Raw genomic sequence first — 10,644 nt, forward strand, 5'->3', positions numbered from 1 at the left:
AAAGGGAAGAGAACTTGTGGGTTGAAATAGGCATATTTTAAAATCTCTAAATAAATGAAATAATATAATAACACTAGTACTACTAGGTAACGATAATAATGATAATAATAATAAAAAAATAAAAATGAAAATAGAAAGTAAAATATACAACCTTTCACCACCAGGTCACCAATGCCCAGCCAGTCCCCATGTCAGAAACATTCTCGCTTCCGTAGCTGTGACACCGTCATCACTGCTTACCATAAGCATCACCAGCCCCGGATTTTGAATCTTGGAAGCAGCAAACCCAACTCTAAACTTGCCATAGACGAAGGGAGACATGACTTGGACTCTGCGTGTCTGTGTGGCAGTAGAGGGCTGCTTGGCATCACTTCGATTTCATGCCATGGAAGTGAAATCCCAGAGGGACTGCTGGGTGACCTCGCCTTGCTTTTGGCAGAGAATGAGCGATTTCATACGACCCGGAGACCCTGCCTCAAGATGCTGGGCCTGAGAATGTACCAAATACTCACTATAAAGATTTCTGAGTAAGACACAAACAGAGCAAAATCCACTGCTAATCATCTCCCTGAAATTTGCATAGCTAAGCAGGTTTTTCAGGGGATCTTCACACCCACGTTTGCCTTTTGCAGTGGGTGTCTCTTTGTCTCTCTGATGCTCGCAGGCCTCCGCATTTCTCTCCTGTTTCTTTGCTACCTCGCTCATTAGCCTTTCTCCAGCTGTACGTAATACAGTCCAGCAATGCTGTCTCACTCTTGCTTTTAACTATGCCATAAACTGCATGTTACAGTACAATTTTCTGATGTATTTCTTGAAATGTAACCATGTATGCGGAAAAGTTATCTGGTCTGGCAGCAAAATCCATTTCTCCTTTCACTATATAGTAATATTTATCAGCAATACAGACATTTATTTAATTTACCATCTTGCTGCCCCTGCTCTGTAACTGCTTTCACCAAGGTGCAGGACCCAGAAATGTAACGACATTCATTGTGCTCCTCCATCACTCACACTGCCCTGCAGTGCATTTAATTTTGTGCTCACAACTGGTGGTGATGGACTCTCAGCTTGCAGACACAAGTGATGCCCCCAAATGGTACAAACACTGTGTTCCTAACTGTAAGTCTCTAGGATGGTTGGTTGGAGATCTGTAGCTATCTGAGACATCTGCACAGGGTTTCTAGATACGACAAAGCATCTATGTGGAGCAGCAGCTGGAGTTCAGGAGGGCAACTTTAGGGCACCAGGGACAGCACTGCATGATTCTGTTTAGCAGTGTGAATTGCTTCCCAGTAGTACGAACCCTCCGTGCCATCTGGCCTTCACAGTCAGCATCCAGCCTCCACATCCACTCAGCCGTCAGCTTCTAGGTGTTGAGTTTTGAACAATACTGTGAGTTTCCAGAAGCTGACATCTGTCTCCCAGGAACCAAGCTTGTTTCACAGAAGCAGCCAGGCAAGCAATACGGTATTACCACCACAATCTACAGAAATCTGGAGGTTACGAAGTCCTCCAACCCTTTTGCTTCCTTAAATTGTTGCATCCTAACATAGGTACAGCTGGCATGAAAAAACGAGCTTGCAGTGGAGATTTCATTAATAGCCCTGAAAGTGGCTGCAAAAGGTTATCTAACACAGCCCTCTTGCAAGACACATGTGTAATTGTACCTAGATCTTCATGATTATTAACCTGGCCATAAGGCTCTCCAACATATTGAGAGTCCAGGTGCATATACGTACACATATATGAAGACTTCAGGAGCAAACCAGCAGTACAGATGAAGTGAATAGAGGTAGAGAAATTTTAAAAAATGGGAGACAGATAAAATAAATTCTAGAGAGGTACTGATTTCTGTGGGCTCAAACAGCCCGTATTTTTTAAACGGTGGCTGTTTATGTCTAAGGTGCTGTGAAGAACAATTACGAAAATAAAACTTACCACACCTTTGAGAGCTTCCTTTCTTCTGCTACCCTCATCAAATGCTGTTTTTGTTGTGTCCCAAGAGTAATTTCTCATGCAGAATATATATATATTTTTTACCAATAATACAGCTTTCTACAGCACTTTGCAGAGGTAAGTCGACTTTGACCAAGAAAGGGATGGGTCATGGCCACTCCATCCGAAATTGCCACAGAATGTCCTTCGTTTTTAACCAGACTCACCTCCAGGGATGTGGCATGTCTGCAAGGCTTGTTGTTGGAAAAATCGAGAAATGTGAAGAAGATTTTGTCTGGTAAGACAGAACAGGGGCCTGGAGTACTCCTGGAAGGAGCAGACCTAACAGAGGGCCTCAGTAACGCTGTAAAAGAAAGGTCAGTGTTTCCTCCTTATGTAAATCTGCCCGCGCTCCTCCATGCTCCTATCCCTGTCCTAGTTCGCCGTGTTCACACACTAACATGAAAGAGTATGGCTGAAGAAGCAATCAGCTCCTCCCAAGGTCCATACGCCCTCAGAAGAGACAAGGACACGCCTACAAGGCCAAACCGTGTGGTGACAGACTGCAACTTCTCATCCTTCCCCGCAGCAGTTTATGAGATTATCCTGACAGTTTGGACTGGTCCCCAGTGCCGCTGGAGCAAAAATGAAGTCCACAGAATTGACTAACACTATTTACGTACTTAAGTCTTAATTCAATCCAAGTATGGAAATTCTGACACTGGGGTCACTTGAATTAGTGCTTGTGAGTATTCAAGTCTCGAGTCTCCTGTCTTAATTTAATCTGAGATAAAGCCCACCAAAGTCAAATGGAATCAAAAGATTTGGTATTGGGCCCAACATAATTAAGTTATATCAACTTGCTTTTCCTCCATGTACATTCTGTTAAAAAAAGCCTTACGGTCATGGCAGATCTTTACTAATGCTTGAAAGTGGCCTGACAGAAGCATTTTTAGTCATTTTAATGGCTTTGTAGATAAAATGGAACCTTTAGTGTTTCAAAAACGCCAACAGTGTTTATTTGTTGCTCATAAGTAATTCAGGGACCCAACAATATTCAACGAAACTTCTTCATTTTTAACAGATTTCTTAATGAGCATCATTTTACAGAAAACCACCAACAAATAAATATATGAAAACAATTGCTTTTGACATCACAATGGTTAAACACATTAAATAATTCATTAAATTGTGCTTTACATCAATGAAAATCCCTAGGTCTACAAACTATCTTATAAATAGGAATAAAAGTAGATATGGTTACTCACAATACAATCTCTTAGTAGCAGAGCTCACACACATTATTGCACATAAAAAGAAGGAAAATTCCTAAAGAATAAAGTGATTTACAGCCTGTTAATTTACTCTTTCATCTTAAATATGGCAACTGATGGGAACCCTTGATTTTTTTTTCCCCACTTCCAACATTTATTTGAAATCACAAAGCTAGTGATATGGCCAAGAAGAAACCCAAGGACACCGTAGGTTACTGAACACATTCCCCTCCACAAAATATTAACAAAGAAAGTATTACCAAAACCAAACTGAAAGAAGTGTTTCAGTGCAAACTGGGTACCTTTTCCGAGTATGCTTTTGCCACATGTAGGGAGGCTACAGCAAACTGCTCCAGCAAAATGATTTTAATTGCGATTGTTCGTGTCCAGGGTAGTCTCCACCAACCTGGAAAGAAGACATTCCTTATCCCAGACCTAAAAAGAATAATTCCACACATATCAGGGGAACAGCAATGGAGAGGAAAAGTTTTAATAACACCAGTGCTCCCAACTGATACAAGACTGCAGGTGGGAAAGAAGAACCCACTAGTGCAGAAGGAAACATGTCAAGAAGAAGGCCAACTTGAACAATCCAGTTTCTGAATCATCTGATGCAAAGGTGATGTGCCCTGCCATTTGGTTTGGCTGAACGAATATGGTGCAGGTAGTTTGACTCTGGACCTGACTTCCATCACTCTTTTTTTTTTGTTCTGTACTTGTGTTTTTAGTGAACTGCAAATAACTACCACATACCAGGTCAAAGCTCTGGCAAGGCTGTCGCAGCCTCATCGTTAACACAACTGCAATGAAGAACACCCAGTATCAGAAACTGTTCTTTTCTTTCCCTGTGGTAATAAAGATTTTTTATTCTTTGCACTGATGAGTGGGGATGAGAGGACAAATTTTCATTTCTTAATAAAGTATGGCCCATAGGCAACAGGCTGCTTTCTTGGACTAGACATCGAATTACCAGGAACAAGTTTTAACAACACAGCATGTTCGTCTGCTCCAAGCCTACAGTGAATTATAACTGGAAGAGGCAGCCAATGCTGAGGATGTGATGAGAGAGATTAGCAAGTACATCTCCATTACAAAAGAATGAGATTTTCTTTTCAGCACCACAGTAGCAGAAGCCAAATTGCCTTGTTTAAGCCACAAAATAATGGCAGGAAGATGGACAGAAATCCTATAGCCTCGTTGCTTACGAAGGTTTCAAAAGGAACACACTGCGCTCTGATCCTACATGAGACAGTGTAATTACAGCGACGTCCTTGCTGTCAGAGCAATGAAAACCTGGAATAACAGAGATACGAACCAAGGCTTTTATTTTGCTTTTGCGTGACGCTATTCCAGGCGCAGCGCCCAAGAGGAAAAAAGCTGCAAGCCTGTGTCTTAGAAGTCAGCCTGAAAGTATTTCCAAACTTCTTTATTTTTCACGTGCCAGGAAATTCTGCTGAGAAAAACTGTTGCTGGCGCAGCGTGTTTGCTGGATTTACTACTGAAGCTGGAGAAGGAGGTTCTGGGTCCTTCAAGTCCCAGGGGGTCTGGGCAAGATCTCAGCTGCAGGCTGTCCACCCCCTTCAACTACTCGTGTGCAACCAGGGCTCTCAGCTACACTGGCTCCAGGGAAAAAATACCAACAAACCAACTTCAGTGTTAACTAAATCCCAAGCGTTAAGGCAAATCCCGTTAACTCAGATGCTACAGCACATTAGCAGCTCTTCAGGATCCTAATCTTGTCTCCTGGGAAATGACTGACTGAAAAGGTTAGGCATCGAATTAAGGTATTGCCAAACTATTAAAACTAAAGTAAACCGCCCAAAGACTGCTTCGATTTTCCTCATTAGGCTGTGTTTTGTGTCAGGCAGAAGGAATAGTCTGGAGAAGGGTTGGTGTGCTTAGACAGCTGAAACGGATACTTACAGTCACTGGTGAGGCTGCAGGGAACAATTTCTGAGCTCTCTCTCCTCTCCCCTGCGAAGATAACACTGCACTTTCTAAGTGAAAAACAAGGGCCCCCCCCTCCATATTGCTGTGAGTGGCGTGGAGAGGTGGCCTGCTGGGGAAAGAGGCAGGGATGCAAGGAAGGGGAGCCTGGTTTTGTGCTTAGGAGGAAGACGATGGGAAGCTTTATCACAAAAGACAGTGTTGGAGTGGTTCTACACCCTCCTTGACGTGAATTTGGCCTTGCATCTTTCCTCCCACGTGCCTGGCTTCACTCCCCCCGAAGTCCTGCCCCCCTGCTAACCCTGCCTCTCTGTCTGGGAACAGGGAGATGCAACATCTCCCCATCATCCCTGCATTGTCCCATTGTCCCTGCTCCTTCCCTCTGCATGGCCAGGGCCAGCCCAGCCTGAAGTCCCGGTGCCAGCGGGTAAGATGGCAGCTCCCTGCAAATTACCTGCGCTGCGTTAAAGGTGCGGTAATACCGGTCAGGCTTAGCTCTTCACGGCCTCACTGTCCTGCAGCCACCACACAGGGTGGGCTTCAGTCCCAGGCTGTAATCATTCCAATTTAAATCTCTGAGGACAAGTGTCCACATGCGTGTGAGGTGTCTGAGCGATGGGGATCCAAGCGGTACCATGGGGAAAATGTGGAGAGCTCCTCACTCTTCTCAGGCATGAGAACAGTGGTCTGCAGTCCCGCACTTCCCTTCTGAACATGGAGCTGGGCAGAGACGCACATGATCCACCAGTGGAACAGGTATTAGGGATCAAAAACTACCCCTACTCACCCCAGAAGTAGCACACCGACAATCAGGCGTAAAGCAGCATATTGCTAATAAACTACATTGATAATGAGGCATTGTCCCAGTAGCCCTCCTCACTTCCTAATAGCCATTATGATATTCCATGTTTAACGTGTTGTTGTATGCATTAACCCTCAACAGGATCGTTAGAACATATTTTTGATACTGTGCATAGATAAGTAGCAATAGCATTGTCGGAAGAAAAGATGACACAGCATGCACTAAAGAAAAAAAGACCTGGAAATGAAGGGACAAATTTTCAAATTCAGCCTCACTTTTCTGTAACGCATTATTGTTTTACTGACTGGATAAAAACCTGGAATTTTGAAAACAAATGAGAAATGTGCATCCACATCAGGTACTCCAGTATCTCTAATTAGCAACTCTGTAAGGTAAAAGCCATTCATGCATGCAATAATATACTTTCAGCATCTCGATTTAGCAGCCACGTTGAGGCACTTAGAGAAACTTCCTCCTAATGCTTTACATTTACGCTAGAAGAAGAAGGAAAAAAAAAACTCTCTCAGAAGTTCTACGGTGCACAGGACCCTCTTTTTAAAATTTCACTATTACGAATGGAACAACGTAAGATTTTGGAATAACCAGATGCAGTTTAGCCACAAGAAAGTAACATGTGGAGGAAGAACCCATTGAATCTTTTTCTAGACAAGGAATAAAAACAGATACAGATCTCTCATCATGAAAACAATATGTTTACAAAGAATCTTCATACAGAGTAATAAATATCAAGACTTTCCACATATCCATTATGTATCCTACAAAAATGAAAGCTGATTTTTTTTCTAGCCACTACCGTAGTTGGAGAGAAAACCAATTTAAATTGTATTCACTTGGCATCAAAGTATTTTAACAGACAATATCATAAACCCGCCTACCTTCACAGACAATATATCTCCAGGCTTTTATAGCAAATCGGGAAAATATCACACTGATATTTAAGCTTTTCCTGCTCTCTTTCCTCTTCTCTGTAGTTTGCTTGGCCCCTCGTCACCTTTTGTCAACGAGAAGGCTGATTTCATTGCCTCCAGCCAGATAATCTCCACGTGTGCCCACGTCGTGCGACGTGGACTTAATTTCTCAAGGCTTTCCCTTTGCCACACGCACTCAGAAAGATGGCTGCTAACCTGGCTGGGTTCGGTACTCTCAACACCTGTGGAGAAATAAGCTAACCCCTCCATCACTTCACATAAACCATCTGTGATTGCTGCCTAACAGAACAAGCGACGTCCTACTGCCACATTTCCTTGGTCTTTTTTAATCACCTCAGAAGGTTTTTTTTCCCTTAATCAAAACACAGCATGTAGAAGTTTGGAAGTTTTAAGGGCAATGCGCTTTCCTCCGTTTCATTCGCTAGAAAGCTACGTGCTACAGTTGCCAAGGACAGTATGAAATAAACCAGCTTTCACGTCACAGAGGAACCAAACCAGGGCATTTTTTCCCCATTTTTCATTCATCTCTGTACAAGTTTTTGTAGCTCAGACTGTACAGGGTACATCTGTTAACGCGAAGGATACAGCTTTCTCTTCAACCCATACTCATAGCTTAGGGCTTGGAAAGAAGTCTTTCTGGGCAGGAATCTATTCTACTGCCATTTAATAACACTGATCAATGCCTATTGAGAAAAAAAATTACATTCCTTTGGCAGAAACAAACAAACAAACAAAAACTGAGACAAGGGGGGTGCATTTTTCAGACGTGGTCTCATTTACCAAAGTGGTAGGTCTTCCTTGACTAATTCCCAGGTAGCCAAGTTGCACAAACTCTATGATCCTCTCATCGGTTAGTCAAGATAGCAGAGCATCACCACCTTGCGACCTGACTGTTATAATCTTCAGTAACGGCTTCTTCTGCTGCTTCTTCCCTCAGCCACTGGTGAGCTTTCTGCTCCCGCAGCAGCCGCCGCTCCTCTCGCCTCTTTAGCCGGTTCTTCTGATGCTCCTCTTGCTTGGAGTACTGGAAGCGCTGCAGGAACAGGTCCTTTGCGTATTCGTACAGCTGCACGTCCAAGAAATTCAGCTCTTCTATCCGCTGCCGCACATCCTCACCCAGGTCCACGTTGGAGGCCCGCGTAACGTTGAATTGGGTGAATGGGGAAATGAATTTCAGGTTGAATGTCCTCTCAAAGAGATACTGTGTTTTCCTCTGAAATTCCGTGAGCCCGAAGAAGGCCATATTTTTCAGATTGTTCTTGGCGCTTTGGAGAAGAATCATATTTCTTTCACTCTCATTCATAAAAGTCAAGTTGTAGCACCCTACCAGGCTGAGGTCTGCCAGCATGCGCACCTGGCGGTTGTTGGCCAAGTTGTAGCTACAATCCATGAATTCCTGTAAACTGACTCCAGACCAGTCATCTCCTTCGTAACAGGTAGGCAGCTCGTCTGGTGTTGGGCTTCTTCCATCGCACATGTGAAGGGAAGTTTTCCACGTCGCACCCCTCTGGACATGCTTCCATTCACTCAAGTACCGTGACACCGGATCCCTCAGCATCGTGATGTAATAGAAGTTCCTGAAACAGAACATTAAACACAGTTTTAAGACTCAGTGGATTTCACCTTTTTATTCTCCAATAAAACGATTACCAGCCACCGCCACCACCCCCTTCACTTTTTCCCGCGTAATGTAGGCACTTCAAGTGACTTCTTCTGAGACAGTAAAAAAGCTTAAAGCTTCATAACTGCTGTGAATAAAATACAAGGAAAATTGGGAGAAAGAGAGAGAGATGAAAGGAGATAAGTAGTTATCAGAGAAACAGAATTACTTTGACCTATCGACTTTTCAGTGGTAGTTACTTTATGTAGAAGCCAATTAACTGGAGTCTACTCCCCTCTACTTTGAAATGCTAACCCTCAGCAATATCAGAAACAGTGGGAAAAGAGATCTATATAATCTTGCCACTTCTCTTCTGGACAGAGACATGCACGTCTCACAAGAGGATAATCCATACAGTGCTTGTTCAGAATATAAGAGAAACAGCAGGGGCTGCTGCAAGCACTAAAAATAACACCATGTGTAAGACTGACATGAGACACCTACTTAAGAAGAACCCTATTATTAAATGGGTTGGAGTGAAGATAATGACAGACCCCAAATCTGTTCATATGACTTAATTTTAGGCAAGTGCTTGATTGAAATTAGTTACAATAGTGTAGTAAAAAAGCATCTGTTGATATAAAGATTACCATTATTCAACCTCACCTGTCAAGAATACAAAAGAGACACCAAGAAATATTGATTTGAAGTATAGCAAATAACTGCAGAACTCACATAGTCAGTTCATCTTTTAGCTATTGAATTCAGTTTGTACATCTATTTATGGCAATCTGAAGTGGACTGCAATTGAGTGTGCTTCAAGCAGGTTTTCACAGATTGAGGTTTTTTACTGAGAAACATTTTATTCAATAACAACTCACCTGAATTACAGGGAGATATCATAACGACAAAGCAAACCCAAAATACTTAGGATTTCTCTCAGCTAGAATAACCAGCAGAAGATTCATGACTAAAATTAACACACGCTCTGGTACAAAAATAGGCTTGTGAGTTTGCATGACTCATCTGACTGCAAACAATACATTAATAAATCATGAGCTCTAAGATTTCTTAAGAAAAGTCTGATCTAAGTACTTTTTCTTGAGCCTAGAGAAAGATGAATAATGTAAGCAGAAGGCAATCTTGCTGCAGACAAGTTGCTCTGTAAACAAATCAGTGCTTTGTGAGGGCCATCTCATACAGAAGCTAACTCTAGTTAAATGAAAAAATCCCCAAATTGTTAACAATCTTCAGCACAGTTACCTTTCTTTTTCAGATATCACTCATTTTCTGCCACTAAAGATTCCCCATAGCTTCTCCATAAACCTCAGATTGTTCGTAAAGCCAGATTATTTCCCCACGTATTCCTAAAAAGGCAGATATCTTCCCCAGTGCAAACAAAGCAAAAGGAAACAGGGCTGAATGCTTTGTCCTTATTCATTCTGAGTTCTCCACCTACAGGATCTATATGGTATTTTCTTGAATAAGGTTACGAGGCCAAACTATGGACTATGTTCTGCTGCAGGGTCATTTCTTGAACTACTATTTAATGGAAACAAATGTCTCATAGATTATTTCACAGCAGAAGGGTTACAGGCGGAAGGATATAAACTAGGGTGTGCCATGGATGTATTTTCCTTATCACTCGCACTGGAAGCTGTGATTTGTGTTAGCATCGGGTGATACTCTAAAGGATGATATTTCAAAAATAATTTGGGGCTTGGGTTTTCTGGCTGCCGCTCACACATGATCAAACTGCACTTCAGCTATTTTGATCCACTTCAGTTACTTACACAGCCAGCATCAACAGCGAACCCAGGGATCACACAACCATCAACAGACAGATATTTCTAAAATTCTTCCAATACTCCTGCAGAGCAGGAAGGACTAGAAATCCTGCTGCGTGCTCTGCAGTATAGCTCCACTGTGAAAAGCACTGTCTTTAAGCACAGCTTTCCCTTCTCAGATTGGATGCTCAGCTCGTCTTGGCTCTACCTTGCCTGTGTGAGAGCACATTAAGAATTTCTTTCCAGGTAACAAGACAAAAAGCGGACACAGTACACTAGTGTTGTGTAGATAAAGCAGCCCAACCCTCTGTCACCCATCAGCTCTGAGCATTAAGACACTGCTGTTGCA

At 42.6% G+C, this 10,644-nt stretch overlaps 1 protein-coding gene across 1 annotated transcript; it reads right to left on the minus strand.

Moving 5' to 3' along the window:
* Positions 1-7,779: 7,779 nt before the first annotated feature.
* Positions 7,780-8,485, minus strand: LOC104503114 (heparan-sulfate 6-O-sulfotransferase 3-like; the record flags this gene model as incomplete). The annotated part of the gene is made up of 1 exon (XM_010156316.1): positions 7,780-8,485. A coding segment is annotated over one exon (706 nt), but the record flags the coding sequence as incomplete, so codon positions are not given.
* Positions 8,486-10,644: the final 2,159 nt, after the last annotated feature.

This window comes from Eurypyga helias, unplaced genomic scaffold (genome assembly GCF_000690775.1).
Source record: "Eurypyga helias isolate BGI_N326 unplaced genomic scaffold, ASM69077v1 scaffold32767, whole genome shotgun sequence".
NCBI classification, from domain to species: Eukaryota; Metazoa; Chordata; class Aves; order Eurypygiformes; family Eurypygidae; genus Eurypyga; species Eurypyga helias.